This window comes from Lissotriton vulgaris, chromosome 4_1, assembly GCF_964263255.1.
Source record: "Lissotriton vulgaris chromosome 4_1, aLisVul1.2, whole genome shotgun sequence".
Taxonomy (NCBI): domain Eukaryota; kingdom Metazoa; phylum Chordata; class Amphibia; order Caudata; family Salamandridae; genus Lissotriton; species Lissotriton vulgaris.
Window position 1 is genome coordinate 1,476,226,594 of NC_141691.1, and position 22,906 is coordinate 1,476,249,499.

At 40.5% G+C, this 22,906-nt stretch overlaps 1 protein-coding gene across 1 annotated transcript in view; it reads right to left on the reverse strand.

Annotated features, from left to right (window-relative positions):
* PRKDC (protein kinase, DNA-activated, catalytic subunit) overlaps window positions 1–22,906 on the reverse strand; it is a 2,818,033-nt gene that overhangs the window by 2,794,169 nt on the left and 958 nt on the right. The window contains exons 2-3 of the mRNA XM_086965729.1: window positions 16,058–16,134; window positions 15,836–15,928 (exon numbers count right to left, since the gene is read on the reverse strand). Of these exons, the coding sequence (XP_086821855.1) occupies window positions 15,836–15,928; window positions 16,058–16,134 (170 nt within the window). The remainder of the gene's footprint in view (window positions 1–15,835; window positions 15,929–16,057; window positions 16,135–22,906) is intronic.

Genomic DNA, 22,906 nt, shown 5'->3' on the forward strand with positions numbered 1-22,906 from the left:
GCAGGGTAGAAACATTCTGACCCTATAGTCTTGGTCAGGGGGGTGGTACATGGATCTTTAGGCTCAATTTTTATTTGAAAAAAAATAAAAAATGTCCGGGTACTCATGCAGTACTTGTACGTGGTGGAAAAGGTGAAAAAAAACTAGAAGTCAGTTTTGTTTATTAGGTCCCGGCGGCAATTTTTAGAGCTATATTTCTATGACAGTATATAAAACTTTCCGTTTTTTTTTTGCTGCATCAGTTGTACTGTCTATGCATGCGCAGCCTTGTTTGCAAGTGCACTTTTTTTTCTTTTTCTTCAAGTTCGCCAAGCAAACATCTCTTGATTTTAGGTATTACATTTGCCGCTTTGTTTTCCCGGGTCATGTGTGTTATCCGGTGCTATACTTTTGTAATATTTTAATAAACATATTGTATGTATATTTATTTGAAATGTAGTGTCGAGGCGCCAAACGTTGATTACATACTCCGTCCAACCGCCATTTTAGTAGTTTTCCTTCGTTATTTTTATTATACCTGTTACTTTCATTTTACCTTGCGTATATTTTCTCTGTGAACGATGAGATTTGGTGCCACAGATACCACGGTGTTTGTCCTTGGCATCCGATCTTATCAGAGTTGGACACACGTATACCTAGATACTAATTTGAAGGGCGTAAGGCACAGGCATTACAACACGTGTTGGTCAACAAAAAAAACCTTATTAACATTATGCATTTATTATGTGTGGTAAATGCATACTAGTTGTAAAAGCATGTGTGGAAAAGCGATATGCGTGCTAATGGTTTTGTGGTGACGATCACGCGTGCTTATGAACCGGGTCTGGGCGTGGTGGAGTGGCACGCAGCTGCACGCATACAATATAGAATATAGGATTTTTTGAAACTTAAAAAAAATATTCCATAATTATCCTAGATTAAGTCTTCTGTTAGTATGTTCATTAAATACATGAATATATGTTTTTAAACAATTAAAAACATTTGCATCTTTTTGTACGGGGCGACGTACATGACGTCAAACGGAGGCTTTGATGCGACGCATAACCTCGAAGCATATTCGTAGTGTATGCTGAGAATGATTAACAGTATAAACTATGGTGCGATCACTCTCTCACTGTCAAATGAGAGCACAGGGCGTGCTATGAGAATGATTAGATGCGGTCACTCATTGGAGATCCAATTCAGGTATGTGGCTTATCCACAGTATAATAACGTTATTTTTTAACCTGGTTAAGTTTGAGGTTTGCATGAAATACTATGCTATAGGCAGATATGGATGTTTTGGAAGAGCTTATGTCCATGAAGCTTGGTTATTACCATTTACATATAGGTGCCTGAGGGAGAGAAAAGAAGTCTATGTGAATGGCGAGGATTGCACAATAGTACCAGATCACTCCTTAATTTGTAGACACATACAATTGCATGGCTCTTGTATACAAGATGCGCCTGATTTGGACTGAGTTTTGAAAGGTAGTCCGACACCTGCTATCATAACGTTCAGTTTACTGGAAACGGGAGTTATTTACTTTGAAATAATGGAGATTGTTGTGCAATGTTAGCAGGCATCGCTTACATGATTACGGTAACGGAGTGTGTGGTTTGATTAAAAAAAAGTTGTGTTAACTCCTCTGCATGGGAAGCTGGATGTTTCCATCTGGCGGTCGATTTCGACCTTGAAAGCAGAGTCAACCAAATGAGTCGTATAAGAGCGCTATTGTCTCAAAAAGAGGTCGCTCTTATATCTGGTACAGAAACATGTGTCCTTTATGTAGCAAACACCCGCACAGAAGTGCATGATTTATTAAATACAGACGTGCTCTTGAATTTTGGGGCGTTAATTTAGAGTATCTTTAATGTGTCCTTGACTATGGGGTTACCTTACTTTTTTAAAGTCAGAAGCAGTGGCCTTGTGACTTCTGTAGAAAGTATATTTGGTGTCTTTTTGGGATTTTTTCATTCGATTTTTTCCAGCATCTTTGGTGGATTGCGCTTAATACTCGCATTAGTTGCCGGTGTGCTTTTATTAATTTGTTTACATAAATATGGATGCACATCCTGCAGAAGACGATAATATGTCTCTGCTGTTACTGCTCCGCAACCGAATGCTTAGTTACTATGGAGCGCTGCCTCTTGCAACGTTGAGTGCAGCTTATGGTATTGTTTAGAGAAGGTGGAGTATTTTGCTTTATACGAGAATAATTTGGTATGCTAGATTTGTAAACTGCCTCGCTTGTTTTGTGTGTATATTGAGAGCATAGAACATCAAGGTTATCTTGAATACTGTGTCCGTTATTCAGAATGATCCTCGCATGTTCGAGCCATAATACATATGGAGCTGTGGGCACCTCTGATACTTGCGCGTTTCATAATCCATTGTGGAGGCAAAGTTACACACAGTTGGAGAACATTCGTTTCTTGTCCGGGTACTCATGCAATACTTGTACGTGGTGGAAAAGGTGAAAAAAAACTAGAAGTCAGTTTTGTTTATTAGGTCCCGGCGGCAATTTTTAGAGCTATATTTCTATGACAGTATATAAAACTTTCCGTTTTTTTTTTGCTGCATCAGTTGTACTGTCTATGCATGCGCAGCCTTGTTTGCAAGTGCACTTTTTTTTCTTTTTCTTCAAGTTCGCCAAGCAAACATCTCTTGATTTTAGGTATTACATTTGCCGCTTTGTTTTCCCGGGTCATGTGTGTTATCCGGTGCTATACTTTTGTAATATTTTAATAAACATATTGTATGTATATTTATTTGAAATGTAGTGTCGAGGCGCCAAACGTTGATTACATACTCCGTCCAACCGCCATTTTAGTAGTTATCCTTCGTTATTTTTATTATACCTGTTACTTTCATTTTACCTTGCGTATATTTTCTCTGTGAACGATGAGATTTGGTGCCACAGATACCACGGTGTTTGTCCTTGGCATCCGATCTTATCAGAGTTGGACACACGTATACCTAGATACTAATTTGAAGGGCGTAAGGCACAGGCATTACAACACGTGTTGGTCAACAAAAAAACCTTATTAACATTATGCATTTATTATGTGTGGTAAATGCATACTAGTTGTAAAAGCATGTGTGGAAAAGCGATATGCGTGCTAATGGTTTTGTGGTGACGATCACGCGTGCTTATGAACCGGGTCTGGGCGTGGTGGAGTGGCACGCAGCTGCACGCATACAATATAGAATATAGGATTTTTTGAAACTTAAAAAAAATATTCCATAATTATCCTAGATTAAGTCTTCTGTTAGTATGTTCATTAAATACATGAATATATGTTTTTAAACAATTAAAAACATTTGCATCTTTTTGTACGGGGCGACGTACATGACGTCAAACGGAGGCTTTGATGCGACGCATAACCTCGAAGCATATTCGTAGTGTATGCTGAGAATGATTAACAGTATAAACTATGGTGCGATCACTCTCTCACTGTCAAATGAGAGCACAGGGCGTGCTATGAGAATGATTAGATGCGGTCACTCATTGGAGATCCAATTCAGGTATGTGGCTTATCCACAGTATAATAACGTTATTTTTTAACCTGGTTAAGTTTGAGGTTTGCATGAAATACTATGCTATAGGCAGATATGGATGTTTTGGAAGAGCTTATGTCCATGAAGCTTGGTTATTACCATTTACATATAGGTGCCTGAGGGAGAGAAAAGAAGTCTATGTGAATGGCGAGGATTGCACAATAGTACCAGATCACTCCTTAATTTGTAGACACATACAATTGCATGGCTCTTGTATACAAGATGCGCCTGATTTGGACTGAGTTTTGAAAGGTAGTCCGACACCTGCTATCATAACGTTCAGTTTACTGGAAACGGGAGTTATTTACTTTGAAATAATGGAGATTGTTGTGCAATGTTAGCAGGCATCGCTTACATGATTACGGTAACGGAGTGTGTGGTTTGATTAAAAAAAAGTTGTGTTAACTCCTCTGCATGGGAAGCTGGATGTTTCCATCTGGCGGTCGATTTCGACCTTGAAAGCAGAGTCAACCAAATGAGTCGTATAAGAGCGCTATTGTCTCAAAAAGAGGTCGCTCTTATATCTGGTACAGAAACATTTGTCCTTTATGTAGCAAACACCCGCACAGAAGTGCATGATTTATTAAATACAGACGTGCTCTTGAATTTTGGGGCGTTAATTTAGAGTATCTTTAATGTGTCCTTGACTATGGGGTTACCTTACTTTTTTAAAGTCAGAAGCAGTGGCCTTGTGACTTCTGTAGAAAGTATATTTGGTGTCTTTTTGGGATTTTTTCATTCGATTTTTTCCAGCATCTTTGGTGGATTGCGCTTAATACTCGCATTAGTTGCCGGTGTGCTTTTATTAATTTGTTTACATAAATATGGATGCACATCCTGCAGAAGACGATAATATGTCCCTGCTGTTACTGCTCCGCAACCGAATGCTTAGTTACTATGGAGCGCTGCCTCTTGCAACGTTGAGTGCAGCTTATGGATTATCGTTTCGATTTTCCTTTTTCACATGCGTTCAACTTGTGTTCCATTGCCGGAGCTGCGATTAAAACTGGGCCCTGGATTTGTGTCTCTGCAGTACGGTGTCTCCCAACGCGGATTATGACCAGTTGATGAGCCTTAGTGGTTCATGACTTGCTCTGTTCTGGCGGCGGGATTATGGCCTTAGCAGCGACACATGGAATAATGGGACGTTGGAATGTTTTTGCAGCAGCGCTTGAGTTCTTGGCACGCAGTTACATTGAAGATGACCCGAGTTTTCCTCCGATGGTGATAGAGGCTCCAGTTGTTGTGGAACATGTATGTTCATTCTCACTATTGAATTGGATGGCTGAAATGATTTCGGATGAGAACAATGACTTCCTCTTTGAGGCTGTTGCTACATACTGTGCTTACACGCTGTTGGATTAACCCCTTCCATGCTCATGACGAGCTCAGCTCGTCATGCAGTACACTGGTCGTGTGCTTATGACGAGCTGAGCTCGTCATGAACAATGGATTCCAAGGATTTTCAGCACGGAGGGCGCATTGCTGCAGCAGTCAAGGTGTTAAGACTGTTTGATTTTTCTACGTATTCTTTATTATTTAGTTACTGTTTTCTATCAAAGAGCGAAAAACGTTTTTGGGGAAATGTGAACTTGACTCTGCTTTTTAGGCTTGGACTGTGCGTTCCTAATTCGCCCACGTTTAGATCACGTGCTCTGATCAAGAAAGGGTGCCGTGGGGCAGAGTGTTGCACTCACAGCCTGTTAAGTTAGCATGGGTTTATTAGAAGCTTACACACTATTTTTGCTTTCCTGCTCTGCTTTGCACACGACACGTAATTGTGATATTGTTTAGAGAAGGTGGAGTATTTTGCTTTATATGAGAATAATTTGGTATGCTAGATTTGTAAACTGCCTCGCTTGTTTTGTGTGTATATTGAGAGCATGGAACATCAAGGTTATCTTGAATACTGTGTCTGTTATTCAGAATGATCCTCGCATGTTCGAGCCATAATACATATGGAGCTGTGGGCACCTCTGATACTTGCGCGTTTCATAATCCATTGTGGAGGCAAAGTTACACACAGTTGGAGAACATTCGTTTCTTGACAGTTTGTGGAGCACTGAATGTGATCCACTACAGCTGAGTACCAGGAGGTATGGGTGTGCCCATGTAATCCTATGAGACTTTCTGTAGTTATAAACTAATCCGCTAGGTAGGGTGGGTGAAATGTAGGTATATTTTAAATTTGTTTACATTTAGCATTATAGGATGCTTTTTCCGTTTGTATTTCATAGAATAGTAACAATGCTGACAACCTTGTTTCTGATAATATGTTTGGTTGTATTTTCTAAGGTACTGTGCATGAGATTATGGCGTTAGAAATAAACATTTCAAAGTTGCACGTGTCTTTATTTACATCTTATTTTTGACTGGTGTAAGAGTATATTGAAAGAGTGTTTTATTGTTATCCACTTTACTTCATGTAATCTAAGTCACATGTTCTGGGTTGACTAGTCATTGGTGTTTTTGCTCTAGGGTGAAGAACCAAAGAGTAACTGATTGCTAGTTTGGTAGGGGGTTTGTGTAGTAAGGTGGGTTATGGTACACCGTAATTCACTGAGGTCCTAAGTCTTTATGCACAGTTTTGTGTATGAGCAGAATTCCTGGAATAGTAGTTACAACAAAAAGGCTCGATAAAGGGCTTGCACTTTGAATATGAATATAAAATAGAAGAATAGTTCATAATCACAGCTAAGGAATGCAGCAATTAGATGTGTGTATGTGTGGATGATGTGTAGATTGAGTAGGAGATGAAAAACGTGAAAAATAAGAAAGGTTGGAGAGACGCAAACTACCCACTGCATTGTCAGTGAAGTGGATCTTTGGATTTCCAGGTCATTACACAGATAGGGTGTTGGATTCCGCAGTGGGAGCAAGAGAAACTAGTACAACAAATAAGGAAGAAAGGAAGTTCATGAAGTACACACAATTGGGAAGATTTACAAGGTCCTGAGAAAAATGATGCAAAAGTGGCGCAAGGGGCTTGTAAACCTGCCGCAGTTTGTGGTAGAAAAGACGCAAGAAAGGACAGAAGTGTGCAAATTACCCACTGCTATTCAAGGGTAGTAGTTACCAAGAAGGCTGAATAAAGGGCCTGCACTTTGAATTTGAATTAAAGAAGAATAATTGATAAGCTTAGGCGAGAATGGTAGCAAGTAGGTGTGTGTCTTTGTGGTTGTTGTGTGGAAGATGACCAAGTTGAAAAATTAGAGAGGTTGCAGAGATGCAAACTTTCCATTTCTTTGAAAAGGACGTGGGTGTTTAGTTTTCCAGTGCATACATATAGTCACTGAAAAAAACACAGGTTTCAGGCTCGTTATAGTTAGAAATTAGCATTTAAAAAAACCTTAGAAAGTCACTGAAAAAAACATAGGTTTCACCCATGTTACAGTAAGCTGGACATTTCTCTCATACAAAACCATTGAAATTCCCCCGTTACAGTTAGTTCAGCCAACTATAACTTGCGCGCCCGCAGTGCACTGCTGATGACGTCACATATTACATCACTCATGACATGGTCAGTGACATCACTCATCACATCACTGATGACATCTCAAATGACATCACTGATGACCTCACTGATGACATCATCCTTGTGAAAGAGTGGCAGACCTCCTCTCACCCTAATATAACCTTAGATACATACATTCAAAAATAGAAACTAAAATTTTCAAAAATAATGGAGATACCAATACCAGTTACAACAACCTATTGGGTAATTCGAACATCTACATACACATACACTCATTCAGCAACAGTTCTATATAGTCACTCATACATGTAGTCACTCATACATGTACTCATACACCTATACATCCTGTTACACACCGATACTCATCCATAGAGTTACTCACACACATACTCACACATGCAAATAAACTATCAAACATCCATTTACTTGCATATACAGCTATACAAATACTCCTACACTTACTTCTACAGAAACGTACACAAACTTACTCTCTTAAACAATCACTAATAGAAACACATACTTATTTATACAGGAACTCCTCCAATCTGTCACTCTCACATATATACATCAATACTCACATATACTAGTTTAAAACATATGTAGTTACTCATAAAGATACTATTGAGACAGTGATTAACTCACTAACACACCCATACACACACTCATCCACCCATACAGTACTGCACACATTCCGTCTTCAAAACACATACAAACAGTGAGTCAGTCATTCATGTATCTGTGAGCTAAGAAATACCCCTCACCAAACCATACAGACACTCATTCGGATACTCAAAAAACCAACTAATAACCCATATAGACACTCATGTAGGTAGTCACCAACCCATGCAGTCACTTATATACAAAGTGAGACACTGATACAGATATTTACAGATTTAAACATTACTTGCTAATACATGTATTCACTAAGGTATACTTAATAAGACAGTTATACAATCAATGTTACAAAAAAACATCCATTTAGACACTTATTTACCCATTTATTTTTCCATCAACCTTTAGATTGATATATATATAAAACAAACAACCCCTTCAGTAACAGAAGTTGAGAGGCCACAAGGGGGAATTTCGGAAAGCCTTTAATTAGGAAAAAACGGGCATAATGCATTTCGGCTGAGTTGCCTTCATCAGATGCCGGTGCTCACAGGGTTTGCGTTTAGTCCCTCCTTCTTAATATATATATAAAAAATATTTATTTATTTTTCAGAAAGACATGCATTCACTGGATGAGGTCATCAGTAATGTCATTTGAGATGTCATCGGTGATGTGATGAGTGATGTCACTGACCAAGTCATGAGTGTAGTATGTGACGTCATCAGCAGTGCATTGCGGGCGCGCAAGTTATAGTTAGCTGAACTAACTATAACGGGGGAATTTCAATGGTTTTGTATGAGTAAAATGACCAGCTAACTATAACATGGGTGAAACCTATGGTGTTCAGTAAATTTCTAAGGTTTTTTTAAATGCTAATTCCTAACTATAACGTGGCTGAAACCTATGGTTTTTTCAGTGAATATATATACACATATAGACATTCTGGGATGGTTGTTCATTCACTAAATACAGTTTGAGGTTTACACCTACCAGACCAGCAGGTAAGTTCAGAGTTTACTACTCTTATGGTCATTCTGCAAGAAGTCTTTTTACCACTTTACCTTTGAATCTATATTCTACCAATTGCTAAAGATATTTTGTCATACTGTAAAGCATGACGATTCCCTTAGCAAACATGCATATTTAAATTTACAAATGTCAAGCTTGTAACAAGCTTTCGTTATGCGATTCATTCTGAGCATAAAGCAAACATTTTGCAAAAAAAAGACTGCTAATGAATATCACGTAATTGCTATGTTAATTTAACTTATATAGCGCACAAATCACCTCATGAGGGGGTATCTTGGCGCACAGAAAGATTGCAGCCAAAGGAAGAGCCAATGAAAACAATTCTGGATTGAGCAGTTTTCCTGAATTTCAGTTGGTGAGAGCAAGTATGCATGTGGTAAGGTAATATGTTTCAGTACAGAGGAGCTAAATAGGGAAAAGACCAACCTCCTGTTCGGGATTTTCTGTTACGTGGGGAAGCGAGCAAAGCTTTTTCACTTGATCTGGGATGCCTAGCTGGACAGTAAAGTTGTAGTTTTTAAATTAGATAGCTGGGGTCTTTGCACCCTATAGGATTACCGTCCCACGCAACATTATTATTTTTTTTTTAACACACAAAGACCTTGGACTACTTACAATGTGTTGAGGGATACTGGAAAAAGAAAGTCATTTGGTGCAGTTCCTCACTTTTTGCATGGATCTGAGCAAGTAATTTCTTTCCTCTTAGCTTCCTGCTCATTTGAAGACGGTCTGTTATCCATCATGACCACTTTATATCTAATTTGCTTGAACCTTTGACACGGTCATTCCTTCTGACCTATTCCATACAACAACCAGAAACAGGGTCTTGCAGCTTACGTATCCTCACAGTTACTAGATCACTTAGTGCACAGCCCTAATTCTCCACGTGCTCCCACCCCCACTACCGTGTAATCCCATAATAGTGTTTGCAGCTTGCACCCACTTCAGAAGAAATAAAAGCACAATAGTGCACCAACTATACCCCTTTCTTGCATACAGATCAGATAAGTGGGTGTTGGACTTGGCCCTTTTTGGCTTAAATTCCTTAAACTTTTAGCCTTCCTCCTAGACCTTTTTCTGACATTGTGTTGCCGACTTTGATGCTTTGCGCACTTTGCCACTGCTGATCAGTGTCAAAGTGCAAGAGTGCCCTGTATAAAAGTGTGATGGCAATTGGTTGTCCATAATTGGTATGTTGGTCTTACTAGTAAAGTCCCTAGTAAAGTGCACTATGTGCACCAGGGCTGGTAATGCGAATGCTACTAGTGGACCTGCAGCACTAATTGTGCCACCCACACAAGTAGCCCTAAAAAGAGATCAGAGGCCTGCCATTGCAGTGCCTGCGCGCAGTTTGTTAAATGCCTTGTTGTCCTGACAAGTGCACCCACTTGCCAGGCTTTCCCTTCCCTGTTTTATGCACATCAGACACCCTTATAGTAGGCCCAAGGTAACCCCCTGGGTAGGGTGCAATGGATGTGAAAGGTAGGACTTGTACTGAGGTATTTACCATGTCCTGACAGTGAAATACTGCCAAATTCGTTTTTCACTGTTGCAAGGTAATCTTGCCCATAGGACAGAATGGGGAATGCTATGTCACATGTTTCCAGCATATCTTCCCATAGCCATAAGATGGAGAGATGGAGTTTAGAGTTCCTAAACTCAGAAATTAATATCTTTTTGTGAAGATGGTTTTTAAATTGTGGGTTTAGAAACCACACTTTTATAAGTGGCTGGTTTCTTTTCCTAACCATCCTGCATGCCTCTGCCTGGTTGTGTATCGACTGTGTGGGTTTGGATGCGACGGGGTCTGGTGAGTGTACTGACACCAGAGAGGAGTATGGGAGACAGCAACAGGATAGCCTGCATTTGGTGTGGTGGGAGGAGTAGCCCCTTTGATGCAAAGAGGGCTGTGCTGTTGCCACAAAAGAACGGCTCTACCTCTTGCAGAGTGTCTGAGGCCCAGACCAGCACTATCAAAAAAAGAAGGTGTGCACTGGCAGGAAGGCACCCACGTCTGGTTTGGGCCAGGCTCAGAGACCCCTGAACACAAGGACTTCAAAGGCATTTAGGGGTATAAATGTGAGAGCGGAAACCCCTGAACTCAAGCATGAAAAACTATTGAAACTACTTTGTGATCAAGAGGAATTTCTAGCAAAGAAGAACAGCTGAAGAGACGGACTGCCCTCGCTGTGTGTTCTGGGGCTGGTCTGCAGTTTGCTGATTTGACTAAGGAGAGGACTAGGGACTTTGCTGTGTGCTGTTTCCCCCTTCTTGAAAGGACTTTGCTGTGTCCTAAAGTAACTTGTCTCCAAGGGCCCGAGAGGAGCTGGCTCCCTGTTGTGGAAACTCAGGAATATTAAAGTTTCCAAGTGTGTCTCAGCGACACTGTGTGGTTTTGCTTTTTGCAGCCTTTGTGAGAATTGCCCCGTGACCGAGTGCCCCAGAGCCGTCTTGTGCTCTGCTTCGATCGACAGAGTGACCAGAAGAGCTGTGATCGTTATCGCCAGAGGCCCGGACTGTCATCCCAAGGGGAAGCCATGAGAAATCACCGCCGACGGCCCGAGCCTGCCTTTGCCAAGGAGATACCTGTGAACCTTCACCATTGTGTGTCCGAGGTCCTTTGCCCAAGATCAACAGAATCGCGCCGGGAGTCGATCAGCTGCTAGTGTGTTGCCTGGTTGGCCGACTAACTGCGAGGAGCAGCCGCCGCCAACCCGAAGCCGAACAACGTGACGCCCAAGCCGCGAGGAGAGAGAGACTGCACCCCCCAGGTAACGCTCAGTGAACGTGCGTGTATCGCCGCCTGGGGCGGAGTGCGTGCTACGAGAGACCGTTCTCGGCCTGACCCATCTTTGCAGTGCGACCCTCCGCTCAAATCAGTATCGCGGCCGGTACTCTCCGAGGAGTGGCAGTACCGGGGTCAGAGTGTGGAGCTGCACTTTGTTTCCTTCATAACAGTATTGGGGGCATATTTTGGCAGTCGCTGACCGCGAGTCTTTCAAGAGTGGCATAAAGACCTTCACTAGCACCGTGATCAGTGCCGAATTGCTTTTACGAATCGCATTACGAACTGCATGATTACTTGCTTTTACAATCAGCATTAGTACGCTCACTATGAACTGCATTATTACTTGCTTTTACGATCTGCATTAGTACATGCTTTTACGAACTGCATTATGACTTGCTTTTACTAACTGCATTAGTACTTGCATTAAGGACTGTCTCATTTCTACATTATGAACTGCATTACGAACTGCATAGCATTGCATTAGAACTGCATTAGATCATCGTGAACTGCTCATTAATACCGCAAGAACCTACAAGTGATTGAGGGCCTAATAACCGGCCCAGTGAAAAATTATGAATACGCATATGCTGGATAGTTTTATCGTTTGGTCTCATCGTATTTCTTCTTGATGAAGATATCGCTATTTTACCAAATCAGTGTGGTGTCCATTTGTGGTGTTATCACTGTGTTACTGGGAGTGTGGTTGCAAATACTTTACACATTGCCTTGGATACAAGCCTGGCTGCTCGTGCCAAGCTACCGGAGGGTGAGCAAGGTTTATCTAAGAGTGTGTCCCTCCTTTCCCGGACAAGAAGCAAGGGTCCCTATTTGGACTAAGTGACCTACCTCAGCCAACTCGAGTCCCCCAGTTCTAATAGGGAGGCATTCTTTAGGACTTTAAAATGCTCCTTCATCAGAATGCTCCATGTAAATTGAGCAGGTTCCAAGCAGATCTAATTAAGCATGGGCCAAAATCAGTCGGAATGTCAATCTCCATAAATCAAAATATTATTTCTGTGTCACCCATGTAACAAGAACTGGCAAAGCCTAAAGGTCTGATCTGCATGTTCAGTTATAAGCCAGATGTACTGGCTTTGCCAAAGTCACTGGCAGACTGATTTTTTTACTGCAAGAGCAGCCATGCCCCGAACAATGGTCAGTATGAATGACCGAAAGTTCAACCAAATAATCCTAAAGATAAAAATAAAAGGATAACAAAGGATTGCTTTTCGGGCTTGCTGGTAGCCAATACCCTTTTTTTACTGAAGTTATATGTATAATATACTTACTTATAGAGGCGTTCAGCCAACCATTTTCACCCACTGTTCTGTTGTTGTGTCATTCAAATTTCTCTTCTACCCACTACAGCATACTGCATGGGGCAGTGTGACAGCCCAATTCAGCCACTGGCTAACTTCACTGTGAGTCACTAAGAGAGCAAATATTCACTGGGAGTAACGGCACTCTTCTTTCACAAAAAGGAAAATCTGCACACAAAGTAGTACCATTCAGCGCCAGGGCCAAAATGTGCTTATTGAAAACAAAAATACATTTTTCCTTTAGTCATTTTTTTTAATGTGTGTAAGGGCCAGGCAGCTCACCCCAAAAAAAGTTTTACTAAAACCATGACAAGTCAAAACAAACACTAACAAAGCCAAAAGGCTGGCAGCCCAAGCCAGCCCAAATGGACTTGACTGGTTATATACCATGCAGGTATGAGATAATTTAATCTGACACAATATGTGCTGACTGAGTTTACTCTTCAGATGTACACATATTCTTACATCCATTCCAATGTAGGCTCTTCTTAGGAGGCGGAAGGATACATCGAAACGCCAAATGGCATGATGGTGGGACTTAAATGGGTTATGCCAGATGCAATTATCAATGTCCTAAGACAATAGCTGAAGACAATGGCTCCAAAGCAAGACAATGGGCTGAAGGGCTGCTGGACAAAATAAAATAAAAGGTTGGTTTTGCCAGACTTAAAAGGTGCCCACGCATCAGCCCTCAAAGGAAGTTCACAAGGCAGGATTGCAGACAAAGCGAAGTAGTCATTTATCCGTCTAAGCCTGTATTTGGACCTGTAACTGCACTGCATTTTACATAGTAAATTGTGGAATAGGAATACAATTGACTGACAGACTGATAAATGTATGGAGTTGACAGCTAAAGAACTGGTTAAATTGTTACGATGAACTATACTTGGCAGACTTATGAAAAGCAATTATTTATAAATCTTACCTGGTTTTTAGACCATTTGGGTAATAGTTCAATATGTATTAATAAGTGTCGCAAATCATCACTCCGAGTCGAGTATGTTGTGATCCACATTTATTGTAGACTTGAATCCAGAAAACAGCGTAGAGGAGAAACAGAAGATCCTCCTCCCATCTATCTCCTTGCTCTCTTCACTAGTGATCACATAGCATTCCATGTTGCGAGGTAACTCGGGCATTGGAATCCCCGAGCTCACAAAAATAACACTTCCCTCCCCTTACAAAACAACACAAAGAAATACAATAGCTTTGAAAATAAGGGTGTAAGACCCCACTCCACTTCCAGTACAAATGTAAAGAACACAAAAACGAAAAGTAGCAGTTACAGGCACAAAAGAAGGCATGAAAGGTGTAATTGAAAATAACTACTAAACTTGACATATGTGAGAAATATAATCAATCGGTTTGGTTTGCCACAAATTCTACCAACTCTGGTGACCTCTCCACCCTTTGTACTACCCTTCTGTCCACTGCCAACACAACTCTCCCCTTCTGTAACATTAGAATCAGCCATTGGTGGCACAGTAAAGGGACATGTCCTTGAACCTTGACGTGAACATAAAGGTACAGATGTGACATGATGAATAGAATTTTCTGAGGACAACATCCTCAATCCAATCATACCTTAACGGACGAACATTAGTCTGTGGGTTACAACCAACAATGCTGTCACAAACAAATACGTCTGAAACAGTATTGCTCTTACCTTTAAACAAAGCTATTCTATTGGCATGCCATACTTTCCCATCGCTGAGCAGAGCAGAATTGCATAAAACTTTAATTAATTTAAGATGAGGTGAAAATGTACTTTCCCCTTTGCGTGTCAACCTCCCTTTTTTTTACCTTAACCACATCACCAACACGTAAACACACATTTTTAGACCCATGTTATTGGTCATATTTGTTTTTATACTTAGTCTGACTCACAACAAGAGAATCTCTCACCTTCTTAACAAACCATGACACAGTAGTGCTATTCAACTACCCCATGTTGTCCTTCGTGCGAGGCGATCTCCCTCTCATCAACTCAAAAGGAGAATAACCAGAGGATTCACATCTTGTCACCCTGTACTCAGAGAAATTTCGAACAAATTTGGAATAGAACTCGGCCAGGCCTAAGAAGGACGTGACCTCTTCCTTGTTCTGTGGAACAGGTGCTCCCTTGATGGCGTCTACTAATTCGGATTTTGGACAAATTCCTGATGCATTGATTTCATGTCCCAAGTATGTTACACTCTTTCTTGCAAATTTACATTTTGACTCCTCAGCAGTCAAACCATTCAACTCCAGAATGTGAAGTACCTCACTCAGCACCTTATCATTGTCTGCTCTACTGGATCCCATGACAATGTCATCCTGGAAGAAGACATGCTTCTTTTTTTTTTTTTGGTGCATGAGCCGTTGAGACATTGCAGCAGCAGAAGCCAACCCATGGGAATCCTATGAGCTCACCAGTAGGCTCGAGCTCACAAACATAACAATAAGTACACCCCCGTGTGTATGTATCTGTATGTAGTAGTATGGTTTTACAGTAAGATACCTTCAGACTGGTGGTATATATAGTTAAAATGTCGAAGATAGTGGGAAGCACTTTCAATTTCTTCCTTTAGACTGGTTGGTACAAGTAAGGAAGAATTGTTAGAGACTTCTTAGCTTATCCTAAGATTGAAATGAACACTGCACTTCAGCTAGCAAGGATTGCAGGAATGTTGTTGCTACACTGAAGTGCAATGTTTTAAGTGCGTAACTATTTTCTGAGAACTTTAACATTGGTAGTATTGCCTTGTAGGAACACTGGTTTTTATGCATTGTATATGGAGTATGAAGGTGTAACTGTTTGACTGTTGTACAGAAATCTAGAACTTTGTAATGATTTGTATTAATCGAACAACTCATTTTCACATCAAGAAAAAAGCATTCCGTTTTAGTAGAAGTGATTAGCATATTTATGGTATTGTACCACTTTTCTCGTGAATCAAAGATGTATATGTAATGACACTCATTACCGCCCACCTGCGTACTGGGAAGCACATTATATGATCTCGGAAGCATTGAGACACTCCCACTGAGGTAGACTGACTTTCCTATTGGGTACCGCACAATAACACACCTTTATATCACAGGCATATGGGTGCACATCCTGACCAATCTTCTCATGAAAGGCACACAGGAATTTTAAGGCTTCTTCTCTGCAATCTCGAAACTATAAGCAAAGCAAAAAAGAAAGAAATAATAGAAGAATCAATGTGTTGTCTAAAATAAATAGCCTCACATGCCAAGAAAGTACACATTTTTGAACTAATGAAAAATAAATAAATAGAGCAGATCTTACATCTTCAATACTGAGCGACTTGTAGACAAACTCCAGTAGCCCAAACTCTTTAGAAAATACTAACGAAGTCTGTAAGCCTGCAAGAAAAGAAAAACATGTCTTAAAAGGCACAATGCTGATAAAATGCCATGGATATTGCAAAGAAAACCACATCCAATATATATGGTAAGATGGCCATCATGGGTTCTATGCCTTGGTTGCAGTGTTTCTCCAGTTACGTTAGACCGCTTTCGACAAATGTGATGGATCCAACTTAGCTGCTGGGAGAAAAAAGCCTTAAGCCACATATCAGCCGAAGGTTTAACTAACTGTACACTGAACTTTGAAAGACTAAAAATCAACTGATCTCTTCAATGCCAGCTATTATCTTAACATGCCAGACTCATAAATGATATTTAATTCCCATTATCACATGTATGCCAGCATTCAATCAGATTGAAGAGCGAACCGTGAATGAAGTCATTCCCACCGGTGAGTGCGAGTCAGCATTCACTGACAGAATTACACTAATTTAAAAAAATGCACAATTCACTAGAAAATACATAGGTTTATGAAGTGTCGTGGATAATGCAAGGGGTTGTTCTTAGCATCAAAAACAACAAGGTGGATAGGGCCTGAGGGAATTTTTAGAGACCAAGCATAGGCACATTCCCTATATACTTCGTAACACACACATAAGTATCTATGGGTCTGAAAAAGCAACCAAACATGCTGAGTGATGCAACACGAATTCCTCAACAAAGAATAAAAATAAAGAACAGGAAAGGTGAGATTAACTGATCCTAACCTATCCTAGTGAAGTAAGGATACCCATCAGTCACCACTCGGTACCGCCCTTCATAATTTGGGACTCCTTAAGGACCTGCTACCATACGAACTATAGGTGATGTGTAAGGATAGAATGGAAGATCCTTCATCAACCAAGTAGCCCGCTGTACTGTCCTTGTATTGTTAACCAGTTATTTCTCTTAGTGGGTGATGGGGTTGCAGTGCATGTGAATGTGAGAGTGAGTTAAAATTGGGTAAAGGAGCAACACATTTTTTATTCTTGCTTCTGCTCAATCCTCCAATATTAAAAACAGAATAGCAGAAGGCAGTTTTAAACAAATAACTGGCTAGATGGTATAGGTCGACATGTTTCAGCAAAACAATGGACTAAATTGTCCTTGCCTTCTTCAGGACCTGTCTAATAGTGCTACTGCAATAGTGCCAAAGTGATAAGAATCAATACAAATTGAGAATAGAAATAAAAAGGAACGTCATCACCTGTGGTCCTAGGTGTCTGTTTCTTCCCTACACATGGCTCAATTGTACCACTATTGTGCAGGGGAAATGAGCCTCACCTCACCTGGTAGTGGCTCAGGAGGAGGAAGCATCGCTCTATCAGTAGGTACTTCTTGCTGGCATCCTGGGTTCCGTAGCCAGGAAGCCAACAGAGGAACCCACAGGTTTTTACCAATCCAAAAGAAAAGAAACGACCCAGGGACGTATTTTGCCATGAGTGAAGTGCTGCATATTTATTGACAGTACATGGGTCAGTTCAGTACCACATTGAAAAGAGATTAATTCTTCAGCGTCGGGTTTGGTATGTTTGAACAACTATTCTTGTACAGCTACAATAAGAGAAGCTATTGGGTCCTGATGAGAACTCAGCATTTATCAAGAGTTTGAAACGCGTAGACCATCTATGCATCAGCCATAAGATTGTAAAAAAAACTTGATTTTGTATGAAAAGATTATAATTTGATGACACTGTGTACTATGGCTTGTTTTTCGAATTTTAGATAGAAATGAATAAAATGAAAGTGTAATCTAGTAGGGAATAGTTGTGAATGCGTTGAATGAATGGAAGTGAGTCTGAAAAGGTTGAATGAGTGGTTGAATGCAAATTAGGAATGTGAATATGTAAATATGTTTTGATGTAAAGTCTGTTTATGTGATCTTTGTTTTCTGTTGGTTTTCAAAAAATTGAAATGTGAAACATTTATAAATTATGGCAAGAAAAATAATTAAGAAAAAGATTGATTCAAGACAGAATTATAAGTCCATGACACATGTTGTTTGATTTTCAATATGTCCACCAGAATAAGAGTTTAAATGAATTAACAGTACTGGCATTTGTTTTGGTAGATATTATCTCAGCTTAGACACTGTAAATTCATTAGAAATAACCAACTCGAAGATACAAGTACTGCTTTGGCATTTAAAACCATACTGCTAATACACAATTTCCTAAGACTTATGTACAATAATTTGATTGCATTCAATTCTCTGTACTGAAAGTAAGATAGCAACTTCTATCCAATGATCTAACCTATCCAAATCATGGCTCATCATGTAATGCCAATCACTCTTATGTATCAGTTGTTTGCAAAATCTTTGCATTATCTGCAAAGAAGCATACCTCTATTTACAGGTCTCTGTAGGCCCTACACTTTGGAGGCCTAGGGCAAAAAGCTTTGAAATTACATTTTATTACAAAAAAAATCAAGACCAAGAACAACTCAAAACTGATAGCATTGTAAAATGTTTAAGCTGTCCTGTTTTCAGTGGGTTTTTTTTGTGGATTTCAATGGAATTTTCTCCAAACCTTTTGAAATCAGCGTTGATTAGTGTTTATTTGGCTACCAAACCCCCAAAAAACTGAAAAACTGATTTTCCAGTCTTTACAAAACACGTTTTTGCAGTTATTGTTATAAAGCACATTCAATTTAAAGGAGAGTAATATATAGTGCCTTCCAATTGACAGTGGGCCTAATGGACTAATTTTACACAGTTTTGAGAATAGAAAGTACAATAAGAGGATCACTTTCCGGCTCCTAACCCACGCACACAAAGCACTTAACGAAATCGGACCAGAATGCCTCAACACACGACTGTCCTTCTACACCCCCTCCCGCCAGCTTCGATCTTCCAACCAAGCCCTTGCCACCGTACCTCGCATCAACAAGACCACCATGGGAGGTAGATCCTTCTCCTACCTGGCAGCTAAAACCTGGAACTCACTTCCCACTTACCTTCGCCTTACCCAGAACCACCTAGCATTCAGAAAGCAACTTAAAACGTGGATATTTGACAAGTAATTCCCCACCCCTCCTTAAGCGCCTTGAGACCCTCTGGGTATGTAGTGCGCTATATAAATCCTCTGACTTGACTTGACTTGTATTGCACTCTCGCTTGCATCTCCTTAACCTCTCTCACGTCTCACTAACTCTCACACTTTCTCTTTCAGGACTCTGTCTAAGGGTTATAAATGGATTAAAAAAGCAAGGATACCTTGCAGCAATGGATTTTATTGGTATGTGGAGAGCCTTGTGTCATTTTTCACCATGGGCATTGTGATAGCACTCTTTTCACAGATACCCATCACAACACCTTGCATTGAAGGTTTAAGGCCTAGGGTTTTGGAAAGTTGTTCTGCTGTGCAAACTGAATTGGTAGGAAAAGGGGCTGATGTATCAAAGTATTTACCCATTCGGTGACTGTAGGAAAATGTCATAATGCACATTGGCCACGATTCTTATGAACCAGCCATTTCACTAATCAGAGACAGAATTCAACACTGCAGAAATATCAAATATAACATTAATATTCTCAGGTCCTCTACAGTGCATAAAATAATTAGATCAGGCCTAAGCATTCTGCTAGGCCCTGAATCTTAAATCCATGCACATAAAACTGGAGGAAACAAAAATAAGAAGGAACAATGTTTAGTGACATCCCTAAACAACACGTCAAGCAGAATTATCTTAGCCCAGTCTTTGTTGCTGCTACCTTGCATAACAAAGTTACAATGTGTTAGCCACTTCAGAAAGAAATACACAGAACTCATTTGCTCTCACTTTCCTGTCTTTGAAGATCATTGTAGTTTGTGTTGGTGCAGGTGTACATTAGTGTTACACGAATGAGGGCTGTTTCCCTTTCAATTGAGTTTTATCAGTTATTATAGGTTTAAACCTAAAAAACAGGATAGCCGAAAAAAATTATATTTTTCCTGATTCACAACAGTTTTGAAAGATATATCAAAAATTTAACTTTACAGAACCAAGGTATGTTGCAAAGAACCATTGACATCCCTGTGCAGCAGAAATGACATGATAAAGCAACACCACCAACATACATGTGCACCTCCACTGAAACAAACAGAAGTAGCACCCAATACATATGTTGGTGGGGTTCTAGAGTATTTAGAGTGAATACCTTACCAGGTGAGGTCCCGCTCTGCATCCATTCCGATCCTGGCCGGGTCCTGTTTTTCCTGCAACGAGGTGTAGCTCTGCCACAGCACAGAACAAGTCACGTGCACTGCAGCACTCCCTGACCTCGGAATCGAAAGCTGCTGGACTCAGGACTCCAGCCCACAGGCTTTGTCATCAGCCAATACAAACCACAGGACCATTGGAGGAGGCGATGCCGGTTTTACATGGAGTCACCCACTTCTGCTTGGTCCCTCTGAGTCTGCCCCGCCCTTTTCCATTAAAAGAATGGAACTCTACAGACCACGCCCTGGGCAGGAGCAATTCACGCCCAAAAGCAAGCCTGTGCATCGCTGCTAAAACTTGCCACGCCTTCCACAGCTATGTCACAGCCCAGGTGTGTGCCTTTAGGGCGAGATTCATCACGCTCGCTCGGCACATGTGTAGTGAGGTTCTCCTGCTGAACGAAAAAAAAAAATCTAAATCCTTCATAAAAAGAGCACATTGTCCTGCCATCACTTGGGGAGAGGGAGTAAAAACGACAAGCATCTCTAATGGTCAAAAGTAAGCAACCATTAGCTTTATGACTAGGTTGCTCGTAGGTTTCCTACCCAGTGATGGCAGGGCAACGCCCCTTTCGCCCTTTAACACCAGCCGCCCCTGGCTGAACATGAATATTTTTCCTTACCAAACCACACCTAGACGCAATGAATTATTATAAGAAAGTCTCTTCAGAAATGAGTGGTATATCTGTGGCTTTGTAAGCAATATATTTGTGGAAACTCTGTAATAAAATGCACAGTTTTCCTTCATTTGTCAAATAAATTCTTTGAGTGGCAGAAAGTCCCTACATATCAATGGGGAGATTTAAATGTACTAAGTGTAATGAGCGCTCTCTTAAATACAGACCGACATTGCTATGGTTCCCAGTGAAGGCTGTAGAGGTACAAGGATTGTAGGTCACTGAAGGAGACTTAGCTAAGTTGTTTGAAAGGTAAAGAGTGAGGCTTGAATACAGGTCTCTATATTTGATTTGGTGGAATGATGTACTGTAGAACAATGAAGGTGACTATTCTATGTACATTTTTAATATGTACCTACTGGCAGAGTATGGATTGCCAGATGGCAAAACTTCAGTAGTTAGCTGTTGCAACTAAGGTTTTTCATAATTCCCAAAACCAAGGTAGGAATTGATTTTGGCTTACTTGCATGCATGGGTACACTTCACTTGCGAGAAGCGCATGGTGAACAGATAGGTCACTTTATTTAGTCACCACTGAATTGGGCAGCTGCTTTCAAATAAGAAGTATTGTGCACAGCAAGGATGGGTGGTAACACTAGATGGCGAATACTGCCCCAGGGGCTCTGAAACGGGCTCATCCTTCATTTTTTTTTTTTTAATACAAGTAGTTATTTCGAAGTTTCCAACTGCATTAAACCAAAAGGCCAGTAATCTCGTTTTGGAAGTACTGTTTGCAAAGAATGGTTGTAAATGTTAGTGGAACTGAGCAATTCCAGCTCACTGAGCATCTCTTTGCATTTTTATGATGGTTAAGCGCACTCTTTAGATAAAAGCCAATACTCCAAATATAGGTGGGAGACTCCTGATTTTTAGGCACAAAAAGTCATCATTCTGCTTTAACCTTCCTCCCGTTCAGTGTCAATTAAACATAAAAGTAATGTTCCACATTTTCTTTTTCCAAACCTCCCTCATCTTCCCCAAATATTGTATGCCTGTAGTCATGTGCCTCTCCACCCCGTGCCCTAAACCCTGTATTCAATAAACCGGTAGCTTCCTCTTTCAATGCAGTGCACATTTATTAGTGGTGTGACTTTCCCCTGGCTCATCATGGTGATGTACAAGGGCACAAAAGGTAATTATAGATAATATGATCGATGTATACATCATACACCTAGGTAAAAACAACACACCCTATAAAGAATGGGAATCTAGGTCTCCAACAAAGTAGAGCTACATGGAGTAAAGGTCTGACATTGCGACAGTGTTTAATCAGTAAACTAATAAGTGGCAGGAGCTATCGAATGTCAGGGCTGCTGAAGAGCAAGATTGTATACTCCTGATTCCACAACAAGCCTTTTCTATTCACCACCAGACACGCCCTGTCCTTTAATCTTCCTCTTGCAGGTTCTTTTTCATAGCCACTTTCTAGTTTAGGCACCGTTTTTCGTCTTTCTTTTCGTCTTTTTGTTTTCTCTCTCTTGCAATGGGGTCAAAGTCTGATCATGAAAAATAGGAGATTTTCCTCAGGCATGCGTGTCGATAGGCCCCACAAGCTTAAATTAAGTGCAGCAATGTATAGAACCACCAATACTCAATAACGAGGAACCAAGAAGGTACCCCAACGTACTAAAAATGCATTGAGAAAAGTAGCACAGCAAGGTGGCAGGGAGTCTAAGGGCACGATTACAAGTGAGCCAAGTGGGACGCACTATCACAACCCTAAAAATGACACTGGAGTGTTAAGATTTAATCAAATGTGATGATTATCCCCCCATAAACTATTTTTGGGGAACAACATGTAGATTTTGGTGCTTGCTGCACCACAGTATTCATAGCCATGTCAATACCAGGCCTTCTACCTGTCAATTTTCGGCAGTCTTGACCAGTCAAAATTTAAGAAAGAGTGTCAAC